At 42.1% G+C, this 23017-nt stretch overlaps 1 protein-coding gene across 1 annotated transcript in view; it reads left to right on the top strand.

Moving 5' to 3' along the window:
* LOC124594891 (UDP-glucosyltransferase 2-like) overlaps positions 1-22586 on the top strand; it is a 100414-nt gene extending 77828 nt beyond the window's left edge. Inside the window, exon 7 of the mRNA XM_047133364.1 lies at positions 21720-22586. Coding sequence (XP_046989320.1) covers positions 21720-21990 — 271 coding nt within the window. The 3' untranslated portion in view covers positions 21991-22586. The remainder of the gene's footprint in view (positions 1-21719) is intronic.
* The last annotated feature ends 431 nt before the right edge of the window (positions 22587-23017 follow it).

The following is a 23017-nucleotide window of genomic DNA, read 5'->3' on the forward strand; positions in this document are numbered from 1 at the left end:
GCACCATTGGTTTATTGGAGTAAAGGTTTGCAGATGTTGAATGTGAGTGAGGGGAGGTGGGAAATTAATTAGATGGTGAAGGATACTCACGAGGCAAGGTAAACAAATGCGGGAAGTTAGGCAGAGTGCATGACGTCTAAGGATTTGAAGGGACATACAGAAATGAGGTAGGTATTGAGTACAGTGGAACGGTGCAGTCCTCAAATTCGGCATACTGATAGTTTTAGTGGTTTTAGTCTATTGTGGGTTTTCTGTTGGATGAATAGTAGCTGAGATTTCCGTGTCAGCAGCCGGTCGATAGTTAGTCCAAGATATTTGAGTGTATTAATTAACTGGATAGGACAGTCATAAATGGTAAGGTTCGTCATGGGAGTTGGATGGTGTAGGTGGTTTGTCTTACACGTATTGCCTGTTTTTTGGAAGGGCTGACCTTGAGGAGGCATTGGTTACATCAGAAAGCAAACTGAGGTGGACTTGGAGCGATTTTTGGGATTTGTGAAGTGTAGGACGGAGGGCAAAGATAGTGGTGTTTTCAGCTTACTGTAGGAGGTAGACTGGTGGAGGTTTGGGCACATCAACAGTGTAGAAGAAATAAAGCGGAGAGAATGGAGGCCTCAGGTAGAGTATGAATGGATACACCTTTCAATCTGTAACGTATCATGTACTGGAGGTGGGATGAGCGGATCATCTCCACAGGATACAGACAAATAATAATAATAAAACTACGTGCAAACTACCCTTTAATTCATGCCTTGTAAAATAAAGAAAATTAAAGATTTCGATAGATTCAAATTAGAGCTGAAACAGTTTATAGTAATACATGTGGTCTTCAGTTCGAAGATTGGTTTGGTGCGGCTCTACATGATACTCTATGCTGTGCAAGCCTCTTCATTCCCGAATATAAACTATAACCTACATCCTGAATCTGCTTACTGTATTCATCTCTTGGTCTTGATTTTTGCCCCCAAACTCCCCTACAACTCCCCTGGTGATCCCTTTGTGTCTTGGAATGTGTCCTAACAACCGATCCCTTCTTTTAGTATAGTTAGGCCACAAATTTTTTTCCTTCCCAATGCCCCAATTCTGTGCTGTACCTGCTCATTAGTGTTTTTAGCGTCTTTTATTGCATTAGGCCATAACTATGGCAGATGGATAGTAATATTTTTAATTGATAGTCCGTTATGTGCGCACTCAATGGCGGTTGACCATCATTATGTAGCGCCACACTGGAATGGCCTTACTGAGTGGCGCCCTGTCTGTGTATGGCTGTGTACTGTATTTACTGGCGGACACAGAACTGGTACCGCAGTATTTCCATGTCTGTTGACTAGTCTGACTGAAATTTCATGGTGTGTGCATTATGGCTATTGAGTGTGTCTAACTTAGCTGGAAATTTTCTGCTGGAGACCGCAATACAGCGTGGCCTGAGCTCCTACCCAACAAGTTGTTACTATTTTCAGGCTATGCAAAAGGTGTAATTACTGGCCAGCGATCTTTATTAACTGACATGACAGGCGTTTAATATTCATCAAAATAACACCGGAGCCTGTTTTCTCCAACGTCACAACGAATACAAGAGTGTGTTAGTGGCCGTGAGGACCACATCTCTTACAGATATTAACGATGGATATCGGTTCCAGACAGATGCAACTGTCATCTGGTTGTAGCGGAGTGACTGCAGAACGTGTGCTGACAGGGTGGATTCAGGACAACAGTGTAGCAAGGAGAGAAGGCATGGTTAGTTGAACAAGGACTACATTGCAAAAAGATCATTGGATTGTTGGACTGGCTCTGACCATTAGACGTTTGACGACAGTTAAAATATGAAAAGAGATTACAGCAGAGGGTCACCGAGAATGGTCGTGAATACAATGCTGGAACCTGGGTTGAGGTATCGAGTTGTCACGCGACATTTACTGCTGACGCTATGAGACCACAGACAACAGAGACTTACATGGTGTAGAGCAAGGGTCAACTGCGGCACTGAATGGCATTCTGTGACTTTAACAGAAGAGTGTTGCTTCTGTTTGTGGCAGTTAAATAGACGCAACCGTGTGATCTGGTGTAAGGTCGGATGAAGCAGCGATTCTCGAGACCCGTACCTCTCCATCTCCTGGAATTATGTCCGTAGCTATGAGGTCTTGTGGTTGGCATAGTTGCTTCTAGATCACAGGATAGCGAGTCAGAGATTTTCTTCGCTCGGGAATTGGGTAGTTGTGTTGCTCCAATCTCTTCATGTCATCTTCATCGACAGTAAAATGGCTTCAGATAGAAAGATTTGCACCAGGTGGCCAGACAGTCCCATATTGGGGTTTCCTAGCCAGTAATGTCATACGATCACTTCATTTCCTAAGATCATGGTGTGGGGAGCTGGTTGGATATGGTGATTACAATTCAAGGGACGCAAAATGTCCATTAGTAACTACGGTCACATCCTTCATAACCATTACACCTAATGTCCTAGGAAAGATTCCACATCCACACTGCCGCAAGGAATGTACAGATCCTAGACTGGCCTGTCTGATCCCCTGATTTGTCACCCATAGAGAATGTATGGGATATACCAACCTCAAAGCAACAGTCTTCAAGGAATGACAACATATTTTGTGCGCAAGGGAAAGCATTCCTTAGGACGAAATTCGGAGGTTGTTTGCTTGCATACCACAACGAACACAAGTGTGTATTCATTGTCTTTAGGGATCATACTTCATTCTGATATTGATAACGGACAACACTAGAAGAGTAACAGTTTAATCATTTAATAGCCGTTATGTGATGAACATCCCCAGAAAGCTTGATAGATATGGCACTGGTGCTTGATGGAGCAACACTTACCATTCATCTGTTGATGCCTATCCAAGGGCCATTATAGTGTGCCTTTTTATCCTTTCATGCGATTTTGAAACAGAGCATACCACTGTCTGTGAGCGACAGGTTCAGCAGTTAGTCTGCAAATTAAATATGTTTTCAGGAGCTATCGATCTCCTGTTACCCATGGTGACTGATTTGTGTTCTGGTGAGACAATTTTGATTTTATGATTTCGATTTTTCAGAATAAAGTTCAGAAGTCAGTTGCACGGATATCTTTATTTCTCTTTACCAGTTTCTTCAGATCGGTTAGTCATCTTCAGAAGCCTCCAGAATTAGGGACGTTATGAATCATTACACCTTGGCCACACATTTATGTAAGGTATAAGAACTGTATTACAAAAACTTACTTAGTATTGACTTAAAAGAAGTCAATATGTTCTTCACAGAAGCTTAATGCTACGAAATGTCCAAAAATTTACTTATTCTGCTAAATCAATACTAAGCAAGTTTTTGTAATACACTTCTTATACTGTACACAAACGTATGGCCAATGTCTAAAGCTTTATAATGTCTGTAGTTCTGTAAACTTCTGAGGGTGACAAATTAATCTGTTCAAAGCAGTAAAGCGAAATACAAAATATCTGTGCAGAAATATCTGTGCTGCTGACAACAGAATTTTATTCCGAAATATCTACAACAGTATCTGAGAAAATAACAGCTATGCATAAAATAAAATTTTTTGTTATTGTTGATACCTAGCTTACATCACTTTATTTTATCTTCGTAGACAAATGCCGTGTGTCCCAAACTTTAAACTGAACTAAACTAAACTATACTCGTCCGAACAGGCCTTGGAAGGCCCAGCGGTACCGACCGGCCGCCGTGTCATCCTCAGGCCACAGGCGTCACTGGATGCTTATGGAGAGGTATGTGGTCAGCACACAGCTCGTTCGGCCGTATCTCAGTTTACGAGACCGGAGCCGCTACTTCTCAGTCAAGCAGCTCCTCAGTTTGCCTCACAAGGGCTGACACCCCGCTTGGTTTGCCAACAGCGCTCGGCAGACCGGATGGTCCCCCATCTAAGTACTAACCGAGCCCGACAGCGCTTAACTTACGTGATCTGACGGGGTCCCAAAATGAAGGGTCAAAATTATACAGATGTACTTAATTGCTACCTAGCGGTACAGCCCCTGCAACCCGAGAGAGAGCAGCGAAGCTGTACGAAATTCTCTCTGGAGCCTGGTGGTCAAGCGCTAAAGCACGAAGCTGGAAACCGAATGGTCGCCGGATCGAAACCACTGATTTTTCATTCTGTCTCTTAACCCAGGATTTACTCTACAGTGGGGTGGAGATTAACCAGAAACGAAATATACTTCAGATACCACATTAAACTGTTGGTTTCCTTTTCTTAGTTGAGTAACTGGGAAAATACTTGCACCAGCCCTTTCAGCCAGATGATTATCATTATCAAAATCAGTGAGGAAAAAATCGCAAAGCCAAAAAAATGCATTGCTTGTCATTAAAATTGCTACACCACGACGATGATGTGCTACAGATGCGAAATTTAACCGACAGGAAGAAGATGCTGTGATATGCAAATGATTAGCTTTTCAGAGCATTCACACAAGATTGGCGGCGGTGGCGACACCAACAACGTGCTGACGTGATGAACGTTTCCAACCGATTTTTCATACACATGACATGAGGATCGTTTCCAACCGATTTTTCATACATAAACAGCAGTTGACCGGAGTTGCCTGGTGAAACGTTGTTGTGATGCCTCGTGTAATGAGGAGAAATGCGTACCATCACGTTTCCGACTTTGATAATGGTCGGATTGTAGCCTATCGCGATTGCGGTCTATCGTATCGCGACATTGCTGCTCGCGTTGGTCGAGATCCAATGACTGTTAGCAGAACATGGAATCGGTTGGTTCAGGAGGGTAATACGGAACGCCGTGCTGGATCCCAACGGCCTCGTATCACTTGCAGTAGAGATGACAGGCATCTTATCCGCTTGGCTGTAACGGATCGTGCAGCCACGTCTCGATCCCTGAGTCAACAGATGCGGACGTTTGCAAGGCAACACCATCTGCACGAAAAGTTCGACGATGTTTGCAGCACCATGAACTATCAGCTCGGAGACCGTGGTTGCGGTTACCCTTGACGGTGCATCACAGACGGGAGCGCCTGCGATGGTGTACTCATCGACGAACCTGGGTGCACGAATGGCAAAACGTCATTTTTTATGATGAATCCAGGTTCTGTTTACAGCATAATGATGGTCGCACCCGTGTTTGGCGACATCGCGGTGAATGAACATTGGAAGCGCGTGTTCGTCATCGCCATACTGGCGTATCACCCGGCGTGATGCTACGGGGTGCCATTGGTTACACGTCTCGGTCACCGCTTGTTCGCATTCAGGGCAATTTGAACATTGGACGTTACATTTCAGATGTGTTACGACCCGTGGCTCTACCCTTCATTCGATCCCTGCGAAACCCCACATTTCAGCAGGATAATCCACGACCGCATGTTGCAGGTCCTGTACGGGCCTGTCTGGATACAGAAAATGTTCGACTGCCGCCCTGGCCAGCACATTCTCCAGATCTCTCACCAATTGAAAACGTCTGGTCAATGGTGGCCGAGCAACTGGCTCGTCACAATACGCCAGTCACTACTCTTGATGAACTGTGGTATCGTGTTGAAGCTGCATGGGCAGCTGTACCTGTACACGCCATCCAAGCTGTGTTTGACTCAATGCCCAGGCATATCAAGGCCGTTATTACGGCCAGATGTGGTTGTTCTGGGTACTGATTTCTCAGGATTTATGCACCTAAATTGTGTGAAAATTTAATAACATTTCAGGTCTAGTATAATATATTTGTCCAATGAATACCCGTTTATCATCTGCATTTCTTCTTGGTGCAGCAATTTTAATGGCCAGTAGTGTAATTAATATAGAGAAATAAAATTTGGGGAATTCATTCGTCAGGGTAACATGGCAAGAAATGAAATTTTGGGAATTCATTTGTACAGGTAAAATGGCAAGAAAACAAGTTAATGTGAGCGGGAGATAAGCCATTACAAATGTGAAATGCTGATACCTTAATAACCGGTGTAACCGCCAGAATGTCGAGTTCAAGCATGCAAACGTGCATGCGTTGTGTCGTACAGGTGCCAGATGTCAGTTTTTGGGATGGAGTTCCATGCCTGTTGCTCAATACCGGGACGGTTAATACTGGTTGTGGATGACACTGGAGGTTTCGTTCGATGATGTCCCATATGTTCTCGACTGGAGAGAGATCTGGTGACCGAGCAGCCGAGGAAACATGCCGATAGTTTGTAAAGCATGTTGGGTTACGACAGCCGTATGTGGGAGAGCGTTATCCTGCTGGAAAACGCTCCATGGGATATTGTTCATGAATGTCAGCAATCAGGGCGTATCAAATGGTTTTAATGGCTCTGAGCACTATGGGACTTAACGTCTGAGATCATCAGTCCCCTAGAACTCAGAACTACCTAAACCTAACTAACCTGAGGACATCACACACATCCATGTCCGAGGCAGGATTCGAACCTGCGACCGTTGCGGTCGCGCGGTTCCAGCTTGTAGCGCCTAGAACCGCTCGGCCACCCCGGCCGTCAGGGGCTACCAATAATCTGACGTACACATTTGCAGTTACAATGCGTAGGATAGTCACGAGAGTGCTCATGCTGTCATACGAAATCACTCCTCATACCATAACTCAATGGGTTGGTTCAGTGCGTTTAGGACGCACACAGGTTGGTTGCAGGCCCTCAACTGGCATCTTTCTAACCAACACACGGACATCACTAGCGCCGTGGCAAAACCAGCTTCAATTAGAAAACACAACAGACCTCCACCCTGGGCCGGCCGTAGTGGCCAAGCGGTTCTAGGTGCTTCAGTGTGGAACCGCGCTACCGCTAATGTCACAGGTTCGAATCCTACCTCGGGCATGGATGTGTGTGATGTCCTTAGGTTAGTTAGGTTTAAGTTGTTCTAAGTTCTAGGGGACTGATGACCTCAGAAGTTAAGTCCGATAGTGGTCAGAGTCATTTGAACCATTTGAACCTCCACCCTGTACCCCAATGAGCTGTCACGTGACAGCACTGAAGTCGCAAATGGCGGTGTTTTGGGGTCAGTGAAATGCGAGCTACACGGTATCGGGATCCGAGCTGTCCTTGAAGTAATCTATTTGTAACAGTTCGTTGTGTCACTGTGGTGCCAGCTGCTGCTCAGTGGCTCATAGATGCTCATAGTAGCAACTGCCGCGAAATCTGGCTAGACATCACGTTTCAGATGTGGAAACACGACTGTCAACTTTCATTTATGCCGCACAACTCCTTCTTAGTGTTTTGATTTTTTTTCCGTCAGTGTCAATGTTCTTCTACTACATGGATTATAAATTAATTGAAGTCCCCCGCCACGTTTTTTTGTTTCTGTGTGTTAATGCTAATCTCAAGAACTACTGTGGGGATTTCCATGATCGCGCTGGAGACGGAAAGTTCTGAGGCTCAAATGTTATCTGTTCCATACATTTAATTCGTTTTGGAGCGACACCTCGAGGAATTAATTGCAGCTGCGAGCTGCAGCCCGCCTACAGTACTTCTTAAGTTTAGTTAGGCGTTAATGTAGACGATGGGGGCAGGGAAGGCCGGTTGAGGGAAGGTATCTTCAAAGTGTTCTGCCAATAAAATCGTGTCTTTGGTTCGTCTTTCCCTCAGTATTTTCTATGTGAGCGTTTCAAGTTGTTTGTAGTAGTAATCCCCAGGTATTTAGCTGAATCTGCTACATTTAAATTTGTATGGTTTATCATGTAACTCAAATGTAACGAATTTATTTTAGCACGCCAACTCACGTGGACAACCTCACATTTCGTATTTCCTCTGGTAAGGAAACCCTTTCCTTGGCACGTGTTCGTAAACCGCTCATGTTTCATAGCAGACAACTTCGAAAACAATTAACAATCGTCAGTGCTGTGCCCAAGGTCGAGTGTAGCAATTTCAGTGACTGCTTGTAGTCGATGAAGCATAACGCGTTGCAGTTAGTTAACAGGGCTGTGTCTGATGAAGGATGTCAAGTCAGAAAGTAAATATAACTTTTTTTCAGCTCCTTATGTTACGAATACTAACTGAAAATTACATTTCTTGGCCTCGCTGCTGTTCTTGTGCAAACTCGTGTGTTTCTTGGGGAAGTGTTCCAAGTCAAGGACACTTCAGTTAGTTCCAACAAAACCACTTACCAAGCTCCCCACCACACAGGATGTAGTGATGTTTGATCTTTCTTTTTGCACTGTTTTGTTTGTAGCTGTAAATCTGAATCGTAGAAGTTCTATTGTTGTTCTGCTGCTGTATACGGTGTAATACATACTGTCAGTTTCCGTATCTCCCCCCCTTCCCCTCCCTCCCCTCCCATTTTCGCATGTGTCCTGCCCTTAGTATTGTGGATTTGGGTCGCTACTGTACGGCAATAATTACTGCAGTTCCATTGCTTAGAGGCCAGAAACGAAATTTTAGCTCGTCTCTACTAATCTTGCTTTTTACCAGGGAAGCAGATAACGTTTCTGGCATTTAACAATGATCTCTGAGATAACATATCATAATGTTATGCCTCATATTATACCGTTAGGCGAAATATTTCATGAAAAAGAATTTAATAATAAAAAAGACAGCAAAATTGGTTAAAATAACTATACTACTCTCACTGGAGATACTGAGGCAAAGATAATGAGTTGTAGCTAGTTAGTGGTGGGCAGACCCCAAGAAATCTCTGGGTCACCTAGTGCTAAAACGCTTCTTCCAAAACGCACCATTCGGTGTGCATTTACAACTGACAGTTTAAAGACGCGTGCTGAACTAGAAGTTGGAGTTGTAGGCGATCACCGAGAGAAAGCATACTTTAGGAGTAAACAAGAAGAAACCCTGCCAAGTTTGAGTTGGACAATGAATCGTGCTCGAATGGCATAAATGCTAACCCACTCCTCGCGGAAACCGGTATCCGTTACGAATTCTGGTACTGCAATAAGCATTGCGTTATATTCTACGACTGAAGTAAGAGGATCCGTTCTCAGTAGTGCTGAGTACGGGTCTGTTGGTTAGAGATACCCATCGATGCACTCCATGAAGATGATAGGCTCCATGATCGATTACATAACGTGTTCGGAGACGTTATTCAATCATCTACAATGATAAAAGAGAACAGTATTTTGCTTTGCAGGCCAGAAGGAAAGAAATGTCGACATGGCTTTAGTTTCAAAAAGGTGCGCCCATGTGGAGATCGCAGAAGCAGCTTCTCTTCCCGACTTGTCATGGGTGTGACGTGCGTATCTGCATCTTGTGGGCGACTATGACGAGTGTGTGTACAGTGTAATGTTGGGTTTGTGTTGTTATGGATAAAGGGAAGGCAGAGGGTGTGATCACATAATCACATAGCCTACTCCTCACAAATAGTTCCAAGGGCATACCGAAGCTTAACGTCCCCTTACAACTGGCGCATCAACATCAACAGTATTACATGCCCTCACTACATGAGACACTGCTGGGACGTTTGGAAATTAGTTCATGACACCGGCGTAAAGATTATAGACCAGGAACTGCACAACACCACCTCTTCTAGCCAGCCAAATATTGGCAGTGAAAATATTCCAAGATTTGGAACGGTTTACTTCCGGATCGAAAGCCACCGCACAAGAATACGTTACCGATTACGGCTACGGAGCAGGTTATTAATGATAATGATGAGCACGTAATACTGAAAAAAGAATCTGACTGAAACGAGAACTGAACCTCTGCGAAGTCTTAAATTACGATTGGAACATTAAATATTTCGTAAAAATAAAAGCTAATAACGGCTGCATGTATGTTGTCTTAAGGAAGTCGGCCATACCTAGCTAAAAAAAAAGGGCCAACTACTTAAAGGAGAAAGATGGTAAGCAGGTGACAATTTGTAGGCTTAAAAGCCAAATATTATTTCAAGAATACAATGAAATTACAAAAATCACGTGATATCTTGCAAAGATGCATTGAGTGAGTCCCTAAAAGTAATTTTTTATATATAGAGTATTAAGATGAATGAAAATTCTCTTTTTTGTGTTGAGAAAAGCTGTACATCTAGTGAGAGCTTTCGATTGTATGAATGGAATGGAAAAAGGAAGTATAAGCGTGCTTTTTGAGGCATCCAGCAAGGAAATGTGTCCATATGATCCTCTGGATACGCTGTATCGTAATATGGAGGAAGGAAGATTGGGTTTAACGTCCCCTTGACATCGAGGTTATTAGACACGGAACACAGCCTCTGATCGTGTCAAGGATGGGGAAGGAAATCGGTCGTGCCCTTTCACAGGAACCATTCCGTCGTTTGCCTGGAGTGATTTAGGGAAATGACGGCAAACAAATCTGGGTGGCCGGACGCAGATTTGAACCGTCTTCGTTCCGAATGCGAGTCCAGTGTGCTAACCACTGGGCTATCTCGGTCGGTCCCTAATAAGATACGTCTCCTAATGTTTCATTCTGAATTTATATGTTTTACGTATATATTGGGGGACTATCAGTTTGGATTTAGAAGGAACAGATCCACGATGGATCAGATATTTTTATTAAGACAAGTGCTAGAGAAGTTGTATGAGTATGACAAGCAACTACATCAATTGTACATTGATTTTAAGAAAGCGTACAACAGCCAACACAGGAAGAAAATTATACAGATCATGAATAATTTAGACTCCCACTAAAACTGGTCAATTTAACAGAAATGACAAGAAAGCAACAGTGTGTAAAGTATGAATAGAGCAAGATGTGTCTGGTGAATTCCAAGTACAGAGGGGGCTACTACAGGGAGATGTGATCTCTACAATGCTATTTAATTTAGTATTGGAAAAGGTGATGCGGCAAATGCCGTTAAACCCAGGAGGAACAATACTTAATTGGCAACTTCAAGTGGTAGCATATGCGGATGACGAAGCATTAATGGCAAGGAATGAAAAGGCATTAAAGGCGAACTACGATGGTTTAGACGAAGCAGCAAGAGAAGTAGGTTTAGAAGTAAACATAAACAAAACAAAGTATATGGTGATCGGGAAGCCCAATATCAACGGACAAAAGAATTCAATAGTAATGAATGGGGAAGAATATGAAAGAGTGAAAACATTTAAATATTTAGGTTCTGTAATAACGGAGGACAATAAAGTAGCAGCAGGGATTCAAGAAAGGATAGCGAGTGGAAATCGTTGCTATTTTGCCTTGCAGAATGTATTTAATTCCAGGAATTTTAGTAGGAATACAAAAATCAAAATATACACGACCATATTAAGACCTATAGTAATATATGGATCAGAAGTCTGGGTACTGACGTTAAAGGAGGAGAACTGGTTATTGAGATGGGGAAGAAAGATACTGAGAAGGATTTTTGGAGCAGTGAGAGAGGAAGACGGCTGGAGAGTAAGGACAAATGTAGAACTGCAAACACTTTTTGGACAGATGAATAGTGTTGTTGAAATTAAGCAGGGAAGAATAAGATGGATGGCACATGTACAGAAAATGCCAGAAACTCGGAAGTGTCAAGAAAGTTTTCTTGGGAAAACCTGACGGGAGAAGAGGTAGACCCAGGAAAAGGTGGCTGGACGATATGGAAGAAGATCTAAAGGCGATGGGAATAAGAAATTGGAGGAGGAAGGCGATGGACAGAGAGGAATGGAAGCAGGTGATACAGAAGGCCAAGGTTCTTCAAGGACTGTAGAGCCAATCAAGAAGAAGAGGGAGAAGAGGAAGATGGAGAAGGAAATCGGTCGTGCCCTTTCACAGGAACCATCCCGGCATTTGCCTCAAGTGATTTAGGGAATCCACGGAAAACCTAAATCTGGATGGCCGGACGCAGATTTGAATCGTCTTCCTGCCGAATGCGAGTCCAGTGTGCTAACCACTGGGCCATCGCGGTCGGTCCCTAATAATGTACGTCTCCTAATGTTTCATTCTGAATTTATATGTTTTACGTAAATGTGCATGTAATTTTGCTTTCGATATGCGTATGTGTCAACTTAATTGGTGAAAGAACCGCACGTGTCTGATTTGTCTGCATCTTTTGTGTTATTTTAGCATGCATGTGTTGAGAGAATGGCACAAGAGTCAAAGCAGTAATGCTGGACGCGACTAGTGAGGTCTGTAAAAGCCGTTTTGCACTTTTGCGTTCGCACTATTGTGAAATAGCGTCCCTCAATACTGTGTCACTTGTTCGAATTCTGACGTATAAGATCGGAAAGGCAAATCCACCTTGACGAAAATCCTACTCCTGGCATTAAGTCGTCGTTCTCTCCTCTTCCTAAAGACTAAGGCGAACACTGTCACGGCGAATGCTGCGTAGATGAATGCGTCCTCCATGTCTAAAATGCTGAGAAATGTAAACATAGATAACCGTTTGCTTGTCCTAGGATGACATAAAACGAACACTTTAGTCCATAATTCTCCATAACGTGATTTCATTGTAGCTGCACAAGATAACAAAAACTGCTTAATAAATACAAAGCTAGATCGAAATTTAAATACGAGTAAATAGCAGCTTTACAGAAATATCAAATTCGACACTCAACAAAGTAACCTATATAACCAACCCTGTGGTTCCGAATGTGTACTCTTGAGGAGCTGGTACGTACTGACACGTTAGGTGTGTGTCGTGTAATAGGGCTAACGAAACAGTTGGCAGTTAGTTACAGAGTTGTACGCGCTGATACGCTGGTGCAGACTTGTATAAGATAGGCGTGTCGTGTGATACAGGCTTTAGCGCTCCAAGCCCAGCGACGAAAAGTGCTGAGGGGCGAAAAGGGGAGGGAGCAGGAAGGCTACGAACGGACGCCGGTAGAGCAAGGCACACGGCTTGAGCAACGCCAAGCGCTTTGCTAGCGAGACCATTTGAAGACGTGAAATAAAAGTCCCAAAATCGTGAATTTGAGGAAAAAGAGTTTTAAGTATACAAGACAATTAATGGCTATCATGGCAGTATCAACGTGTTTTATTTGAAAGTTAAGCACAGCATGGATCCTGTTTCCAAACGAAATTACAAACATTGTGCTGTAATAGTATGAAAAACTTACTGAAAGAGGGAATGCGATAAAAGGCTGTAAGTGCTGTAGTTCAATACCCAGGAAAAAGATAGTAAAAGTTAATTCTTCTTACATAAAATTGTAGTTGGTCATTATTTGTCGCGTACTGCATCATTTCAAATTTGTTGAATTTGCAATTTCTTGACGTCGTGTACTCGTGCTTGTTTTCTCAAAGTAGTGATATCTTACCCGGCCTTCTGATCCTAACTACATGAGTCTTATGTTTATCCAACGATAGCCACTGTACTCTGGATATGTTTAGATTTGCTGTGTTTATATTACAATACGGAACTTTCTTGAAATCTAAGAAGGCAGATGCATTTATGTTAGTGACGATGCCGGCCGGAGTGGCCGTGCGGTTCTAGGCGCTGCAGTCTGGAACCGAGCGACCGCTACGGTCGCAGGTTCGAATCCTGCCTCGGGCATGGATGTGTGTGATGTCCTTAGTTTTAATTAGTTCTAAGTTCTAGGCGACTGATGACCTCAGAAGTTATGTCGCATAGTGCTCAGAGCCATTTTTTTGTTACTGACGATGAATGGCTTTCTTTTCCTTGACTGATGTATCATGTCCTTCACATCTTCTGGAGCAGCGCATTTGGCAAATGAAGAATAAACATAGTACCCAGTTATGGTCAGTGATGAGACCTGCCTCCGGTGCTGGACGAGCTACTGCAGGAATACATTTATTACTTGAATGTATGTATTCATTCCCTCCACTTTCCAGCTTTTCCCTTTAATTGGTCATTTCTTTCCACTCAGACTGTTATAAACATCTGCTGTCTCCGTCATTTTATCCAACACTAAAGAAGAAGCACGCGGAATGTAGAGTCTTTCAAATGTTAACAGCAGTGCTCGTTGAACCCCGTATCATCTGTTGATTGCACTTGGTACTACATTTTTATTCATGGCAGTTTGAGGCTTAGAATGTAGACTACATTCCACCCAAGACCTCAAAATTTCCTATTATGGCACTTAGCCTTTTATATTTCAAGTCTTCAGTTGTGTTAAATTAGATTACGTTCTGCATTACGAATACTGCGGCGTCTACGCGCTTGTCGAAAAAACCAAAAAGTGGAGACGCAGCTACATTCAGTGCCTAATTTTTAGTGTCGTTTTTAAAGTCACTCAAAGGGATTAATTTGCCATCGCATTATTATGAATTAAAAGAAAAAACCACTCACTGGAACGTCATTACAGCACTGCCCACAAAGACGACATGGTGACCTCATCTTCTGGCTGACGAGAGTACATGGTGGCTGAACTGAAGGCGGCCATTAGGAAAAAACTAAAATAGTAACAGAATCTCTTATGATGGACGTCACCAAATATTTGAATTTATTATCTTAATGTAGATGGAGATTTATTTGGTAATAGAATTGGTGGACACGATTGATCCTACAGAAAAATTACTTTCAAGTTCATGATATCGAATATTTCGAAGAATTCAAGCCTGTCATTTGTGGACTAAACATGCCTGCCTACGTTTCAGTAACTGAAACATTTCATCATGAGTTCTCCAAAGAGATTGCAAAACTTCAGAAGACTGAAGACTGATTTCGCTTTATTTGTCGGACCATTCTCGCTCTTGGCTGCTGATGTTCCTAATTATTTAAAACTTGAGTTGATAGGAATTTACAAAACTTTTATAAAATGCTACTCCAAGAGTAATATCGTCCACTGCACAGGCAAACCATTAAAGTTCAACCAATGTTTGGATGATGTAGGTGTGCGAATTTATTTTTCTGCTACGAAATTGACTGAGTTCCACCAACATTCAGGTTTATCAAATTTTAATTTGTATAACTCCATGTGTTTGTCTGTATCACGAACCATGATTATAGATATATTACACATTCAAAAATCGAAATTATAAATATCACAGCCTAATGTTAAATGCCTGTATGTAAAACTTTCTATATATCTGTTCACTTCATTAACACTAATGTATCGTATAAACGGTGGGCTCCATGTGGTTCTCAAGTCGTGCAGCAACCGTAAACCATAAAATTACCAAATATGCAGCAACCAGTCGCAAAATCATGTTTTATTTATTCACTTTTGCAAATCGATTTCAACTGATTAACATTAATTTTATCTAATGTTTCTCTTCGTAGCTCTTGTTCAGCAACTGCGGTACCAATTCATTTCACAAGAATAAAAATCGGTTGTCAGCAACAGCAGACGACTGATTTTTATTTTCATAAAAAGGCTTTCTAACGGGCTTATTTACTTAAGTAATAATGTTAATGCTTTAATAGAAAATTAAAAAGTTGAAAATACGCACTAGTCGTAAAATCCTGCTGTATAAAAGTATACTAAAATACTGTCCTCTTAGAAGTAGTCGCATGTGTTGCAAACACCTTTTCCTAAGTTTCCCGCTTGCGCACCCTTCTGCATATAGCCGTCTCAATCATACACCTGCTCTGAGCAACATAGTGGTGGGGGAAACCGGCGCGCTGAGCAGACTCAGCTGCACTCGGGGAATGCGAGCGCGCTCCAGGTGGGCAAATCGTGGTCAGACCTCCTGTAGAGTTTCACATGCTTCGGCTATCAAAAGGATTTCGCGAAGCCTGCAATAGCTCCTGTAGCAAAATATTATCGCTGGACCATCTCCAAAGCCGAAAGAAATTTGGTCATTTGTTGGAGCTGTAATTGGCACAAAAGTAATTTCCAAAGATTTGTAATAGCTTTACAAATGAAGCCCTGCTCACCTTGTCCAGACCCGTATTGACCGTCTGCAACAGTAACGTACGTTAATGCTTTTGTTTCAACCTTGGGACAGCGTACCAGTACTTGCGCCCAAAGGCAAGTTATGACACTAACACTGCTGACAACGCAACTCTGCAGTGCACAGCCTGAACACCATTCTTATGAAGTTGGGAACTCATACAGTAAATAGTTCTCCGTTTACAATGGCTCAAGCAGCAAAAGTTTAATTATAACCACTCTGTACCTCCTGCAGATGACACGAGTTTTATAACTGACTGAAGACAAAGTAAAAGAAGATATCGTTAACTATCTTTTTCAGAAAAATACTGAATGGTTTTCTGCAACTACTATCTTCTAATTTCCCAAAAACACAGTATTTTCAGTTTTGTACAGTAGATAGAAGCACTCTGAAAATTAATATAGCATGTGAATGGAAGTAAGGAGATTAGAATTCTCGATATTTATAAGTGCACATGTTCATGATAATGAAGTGTGAAACAGTTTGAAGTAGAGAGCAAACCTATCTTTAAAATTTGTAGAATTCAAAAGAGTCGTTGAGTATAACATATTTCTTATTTTATGATCATTATCAGACACGTCTGTCTTCCTAAATAAATAAACAAAACATAAAACTTTAGATAGTGCAAACACGTAAAAACATATCAAAACTATGTTGTTGTTGTTGTGGTCTTCAGTCCTGAGACTGGTTTGATGCAGCTCTCCATGCTACTCTATCCTGTGCAAGCTTCTTCATCTCCCAGTACCTACTGCAACCTACATTCTTCTGAATCTGCTTAATGTATTGATCTCTTGGTCTCCCTCTACGATTTTTACCCTCCACGCTGCCTTCCAATGCTAAATTTGTGATCCCTTGATGCCTCAAAACATGTCCTACCAACCGATCCCTTCTTCTAGTCAAGTTGTCCCACTAACTTCTCTTCTCCCCAATCCTATTCAATACCTCCTCATTAGTTACGTGATCCACCCACCTTATCTTCAGCATTCTTCTGTAGCACCACATTTCGAAAGCTTTCTATTCTCTTCTTGTCCAAACTGGTTATCGTCCATGTTTCACTTCCATACATGGCTACACTCCATACAAATACTTTCAGAAACGACTTCCTGACACTTAAATCTATACTCGATGTTAACAAATTTCTCTTCTTCAGAAACGATTTCCTTGCCATTGCCAGTCTACATTTTATATCCTCTCTACTTCGACCATCATCAGTTATTTTACTCCCTAAATAGCAAAACTCCTTTACTACTTTAAGTGTCTCATTTCCTAATCTAATCCCCTCAGCATCACCCGATTTAATTTGACTACATTCCATTATCCTCGTTTTGCTTTTGTTGATGTTCATCTTATATCCTCCTTTCAAGACACTGTCCATTCCGTTCAACTGCTCTTCCAAGTCCTTTGCTGTCTCTGACAGAATTACAATGTCATCGGCGAACCTCAAAGTTTTTACTTCTTCTCCATGAATTTTAATACCTACTCCGAATTTTTCTTTTGTTTCCTTTACTGCTTGCTCAATATACAGATTGAATAACATCGGGGAGAGGCTACAACCCTGTCTCACTACTTTCCCAACCACTGCTTCCCTTTCATGCCCCTCGACTCTTATAACTGCCATCTGGTTTCTGTACAAATTGCAAATAGCCTTTCGCTCCCTGTATTTTACCCCTGCCACCTTCAAAATTTGAAAGAGAGTATTCCAGTTAACGTTGTCAAAAGCTTTCTCTAAGTCTACAAATGCTAGAAACGTAGGTTTGCCTTCTACTAGTTTTTCCATTCGTCTGTAAAGAATTCGTGTTAGTATTTTGCAGCTGTGACTTATTAAACTGATAGTTCGGTAATTTTCACATCTGTCAACACCTGCTTTCTTTGGGATTGGAATTATTATATTCTTTTTGAAGTCTGAGGGTATTTCACCTGTCTCATACATCTTGCTCACCAGATGGTAGAGTTTTGTCATGACTGGCTCTCCCAAGGCCATCAGTAGTTCTAATGGAATGTTGTCTACTCCCGGGGCCTTGTTTCGACTCAGGTCTTTCAGTGCTCTGTCAAACTCTTCACGCAGTATCGTATCTCCCATTTCATCTTCATCTACATCCTCTTCCATTTCCATAATATTGTCCTCAAGTACATCGCCCTTGTATAAACCCTCTATATACTCCTTCCACCTTTCTGCCTTCCCTTCTTTGCTTAGAACTGGGTTGCCATCTGAGCTCCTGATATTCATACAAGTGGTTCTCTTCTCTCCAAAGGTCTCTTTAATTTTCCTGTAGGCTGTATCTATCTTACCCCTAGTGAGACAAGCCTCTACATCCTTACATTTGTCCTCTAGCCATCCCTGCTTAGCCATTTTGAACTTCCTGTCGATCTCATTTTTGAGACGTTTGTATTCCTTTTTGCCTGCTTCATTTACTGCATTTTTATAATTTCTCCTTTCATCACTTAAATTCAATATTTCTTCTGTTACCCAAGGATTTCTATTAGCCCTCGTCTTTTTACCTACTTGATCCTCTGCTGCCTTCACTTCATCCCTCAGAGCTACCCATTCTTCTTCTACTGTATTTCTTTCCCCCATTCCTGTCAATTGTTCCCTTATGCTCTCCCTGAAACTCTCTACAACCTCTGGTTCTTTCAATTTATCCAGGTCTCATCTCCTTAAATTCCCGCCTTTTTGCAGTTTCTTCAGTTTCAATCTGCAGTTCATAACCAACAGATTGTGGTCAGAGTCCACAAACGCCCCTGGAAATATCTTACAATTTAAAACCTGGTTCCTAAATCTCTGTCTTACCATTATATAATCTATCTGATACCTTTTAGTATCTCCAGGATTCTTCCAGGTATACAACCTTCTTTCATGATTCTTGAACCAAGTGTTAGCTATGATTAAGTTACGCTCTGTGCAAAATTCTACAAGGCGGCTTCCTCTTTCATTTCTTCCCGCTAATCCATATTCACCTACTATGTTTCCTTCTCTCCCTTTTCCTACTGACGAATTGCAGTCACCCATGACTATTAAATTTTCGTCTCCCTTCACTACCTGAATAATTTCTTTTATCTCGTCATACATTTCATCAATTTCTTCATCATCTGCAGAGATAGTTGGCATATAAACTTGTACTACTGTAGTAGGCATGGGCTTCGTGTCTATCTTGGCCACAATAATGCGTTCACTATGCTGTTTGTAGTAGCTAACCCGCACTCCTATTTTTTTATTCATTATTAAACCTACTCCTGCATTACCCCTATTTGATTTTGTATTTATAACCCTGTAATCACCTGACCAAAAGTCTTGTTCCTCCTGCCACCGAACTTCACTAATTCCCACTATATCTAACTTTAACCTATCCATTTCCCTTTTTAAATTTTCTAACCTACCTGCCCGATTAAGGGATTTGACATTCCACGCTCCGATCCGTAGAATGCCAGTTTTCTTTCTCCTGATAGCGACGTCCTCTTGAGTAGTCCCCGCCCGGAGATCCGAATGGGGGACTATTTTACCTCCGGAATATTTTACCCAAGAGGACGCCATCATCATTTAATCATACAGTAAAGCTGCATGTCGTCGGGAAAAATTACGGCTGTAGTTTCCCCTTGCTTTCAGCCGTTCGCAGTGCCAGCACAGCAAGGCCGTTTTGGTTAATGTTACAAGGCCAGACCAGTCAATCATCCAGACTGTTGCCCCTGCAACTACTGAAAAGGCTGCTGACCCTCTTCAGGAACCACATGTTTGTCTGGCCTCTCAACAGATACCCCTCCGTTGTGGTTGCACCTACGGTACGGCCATCTGTATCGCTGAGGCACGCAAGCCTCCCCACCAACGGCAAGGTCCATGGTTCATGGGGGGAGGATCAAACCTATGACAAACACAAATAACCTTTGGTGCAGGATACCATCAACCTGTAATACATCTAAGTATAATACTACATATACACGCCGCAATGTACCATACGGTAGGTGGTGGAGGATACTTTGTACCAATATTAGCCGTTTTCTTTCCTGTTCCACCCATAAACAGAGCGAGGAAAAATCGATTGTCTATATGCCTCTGTAAAAGCCATTACTTTTCTTATCTTATCTTCGTGATCCTTAGGCGAAACGTACGTTGGTGGCAGTAAAACCGTTCCACAGTCAGCTCAAATGCCGGTTCTCTTAATTTTTTCAGTAGTGTCCGTCAAAGCCACATTTGCCTTCCCTCCAAGGATTCCCACCTGAGTTCCCGAAGAATTTCTCAACAGGCTCAGTAGACTGACAGTGAACCTATACAACAGGTCATATGGATTTATCGTAGTTTTATTATTCTATATCATATCGTTAATATTGTCCAACTCATGTGTGAGACATATAATTTTCTAACCAACCACATAACATTTGACAAGGCACTTTGTCCTTCAAAGATCGCTGAAGACTAAAATATACTGTTTCCTATGAAGGTCATTTGTGTTTCGAGAATATGACTGAGCTATATGGGACGATGGTTGATGTGCAGTACTCGGTCCAGGTCTAAGAGAACACAGAAATTGTTTCTTGATGAGGTCATGGTCGATTCCGTTCACATTTTCAAATTACTGCAACAACAACAAAATGTTGAAGTCTAATATTCCATCCTCCCTTCATTTTTTAGCATAACATCACTACCCTTGTCTAAATTCTAACTATACATCCCTTCTTCACTTCCTCAAGTTTATGTGGCGACAAAATACGAGGGTAATCCCGAAAGTAAGGTCTCCTATTTTTTTATAAGTAGATAGACCTGTTTCTTTCTACAGTGGTTTACATCAATTTACGTCTTGAACATGTAGCTAGTTTTCGACATAATCACCACTTCTGTCGATGCATTTTTGTAGACGCTGTGGCAGTTTTTGTATGCCCATATCATACCAGCTCGCCGCCATGCTGTTCAGAAAGTTATGAACCCCTTCTTTCACCTCGTCGTCGGAGCCGAATCGCCCGGACCACAATTAAAGCTGACAGGTACTGTGAGACTCTGAAAAAACCCAAACGGGCAATTCAGAACCGGAGATGAGGAATGTTGAGTAAGGGCGTACACATTCTCCATGACAACGCTGTCCTGTAACAGTTTCAGTGGCACATAATCCCCAATCTACCCTATAGCCCTGACTTGGTTCCCAGTGACCACCTGTTCCATAGGTTAAAAGAACATTTGGCCGGAAAGCGATTCAGCTCCGACGACGAGGTGAAAGAAGAGGTTCATAACTTTCTGAACAGCATGGCGGCGACCTGGTATGACATGGGCATACAAAAACTGCCACAGCGTCTACAAAAATGCATCGACAGAAATGGTGATCATGTCGAAAAATAGCTAAATGTTCAAGTTGTAAACTGATGTAAGCCATTGTAGAAATAGTTCTTCCGGGTTATATGGCCGTAGTCCATGGCATGTTTATAAATTTCTGTATAGGGAGGCTATTGAAATTTATAAACGTGAAGATAATTTTAATAGAAAAGAAGAGGCCTTGAAATTAAGCGAGATATGGACAGTGGCGTTACAGAATCGATAAGTGTTTTTTTATCTATGACGGACTAGTATCGATAGTTACATTTTATCTTTGACTAGTTTTCTCTCTGCTGCTATGTGCAAGCTGGACCACGCCCACTTTCCTCGGTATTTAGGCCGCTCACCGACGCCCGACTCGTCAGTCGGCAGGACTCAGCACGACCAGTCATACCTCTGAAGATGTCTAACGTAGTATTGGACGAAACGTTAGGAATAGAAGAATTCTATGGTCCACGGCCATATAACCCGGAAGAATTATCAACAACAGTGCCATCTGGTCGTGAAAGCCTTCATTGTATGATTGTAGAAATAAACAGGTCTATGTACTTATAAAAAATAGGAGATCTTACTTTTGGGATTACCCTCGTATTTACCTTCCACATCCCACAAACTGGTCCTTATCACTTAGAGTCATAGCTGTTTACTCTGAAAAATAAGTTTAGTAATTCCTTGCAGACCACGTTGATCAGTTTCAAACAATTCTTGAACATTCAGGGCTAAGAGGTACTGTAGGAAGAGAGAAATGCTGATAATATTGTTTTGCTCGGCAGGTATAGAGAGAACATGAGGAGGCTCTCGTCGATATTCCGCGAGCACCAGGCGGACTCTTTGGAGCGCGCCGTGTGGTGGGTGGAGTACGTGATACGTCACAAGGGGGCCCCGCACATGCGCAGTGCCGCCCTCGACCTGCACTGGTGCCAGCTGCTGCTGCTCGACGTCGTCGCCTTCCTGCTGCTGGCAGCGGCTGCGGTTGCTGGTGCCATGTTTTGTCTCGCGCGACGACTGTTCATCATAGCAAGGCCGAAGGAGAAGAAACATTAACTCTCCATTTGTGGGTACACCTTGTGGAGACCAAACTTTCCACGTTCAGCTGCCTGTAGGAACTGGGAAGTACGGTTATAACAATATCGTTTGTGTTGTTACATCTGTGCTCGCTTTTGAAATCATTTCTCAGTATGAAGAATCGCGCTCTGATTTGGTAGGCCCTCTGATCTGGCAGCTGGTCTGCACAAGAGTGCGTCTGTCTTATGGAACAAGTGACGTTGTGATAACATATTGTTGTGACGCAGTCTGGTGATAACCGCCTCATATTGTGTAACACTCATTAGTGAACATTCCATTAATAAGGTCATGATTCATCGAGAAAAAGTTCCAATAGTTACTGTAATAACGATATATGGAGCTAATATTTCCTATAGTTGTGATGTAGTACCAATGTAAACCAAGTCCACCATTAACAGCGGCGTAGAGGTTGTGAACAAGTCATACTCAGTGTAACATCTGACACTTTCTGGTATCATACAGAGTTACAATATTCCATAACAATGGGGCGTTATTGTGGGAAGAAGGTGAAAGACAAATGAAAATTATACTAAACACTTTGTTGATGACGCCATTAAAACAGAACTATGAGTAAAGGAATGGAAATAAGCAGTATATTTTACAATAGAGATATCACTGGATTTTACTTAATCACTTTGAGGAAACTACGGAAAATGCTGCTGTTTTTACTATATTATAAATACTCGTATTAACTTGTAAATATTATATTAAGTTTCCATTTCTCTGGAATACGAGGATAGTACCTTAAGCCACTGCACTCTCTTGAGCGATGTCAAGCCATCGAGCTCATGATACTGTGACAGATTTCTACCATAAAAGAGCTGTCATACGTTGCAACAATAATGAATTCAATTTCCAATATCACAAGGGCTGAACGCCAAAGTGTTTTCTTAAACAAGAACATGGCTGGTATCCTTATGCTTCCTTATTCAATTTGACGCTGTGCTTTATCTGTGATGTTTCTGTTGTCGACACGACGTTTAATTGTTTCCTTATTTTCTTTTAT

The sequence above is a fragment of the Schistocerca americana genome, chromosome 2 (genome assembly GCF_021461395.2).
Source record: "Schistocerca americana isolate TAMUIC-IGC-003095 chromosome 2, iqSchAmer2.1, whole genome shotgun sequence".
NCBI classification, from domain to species: domain Eukaryota; kingdom Metazoa; phylum Arthropoda; class Insecta; order Orthoptera; family Acrididae; genus Schistocerca; species Schistocerca americana.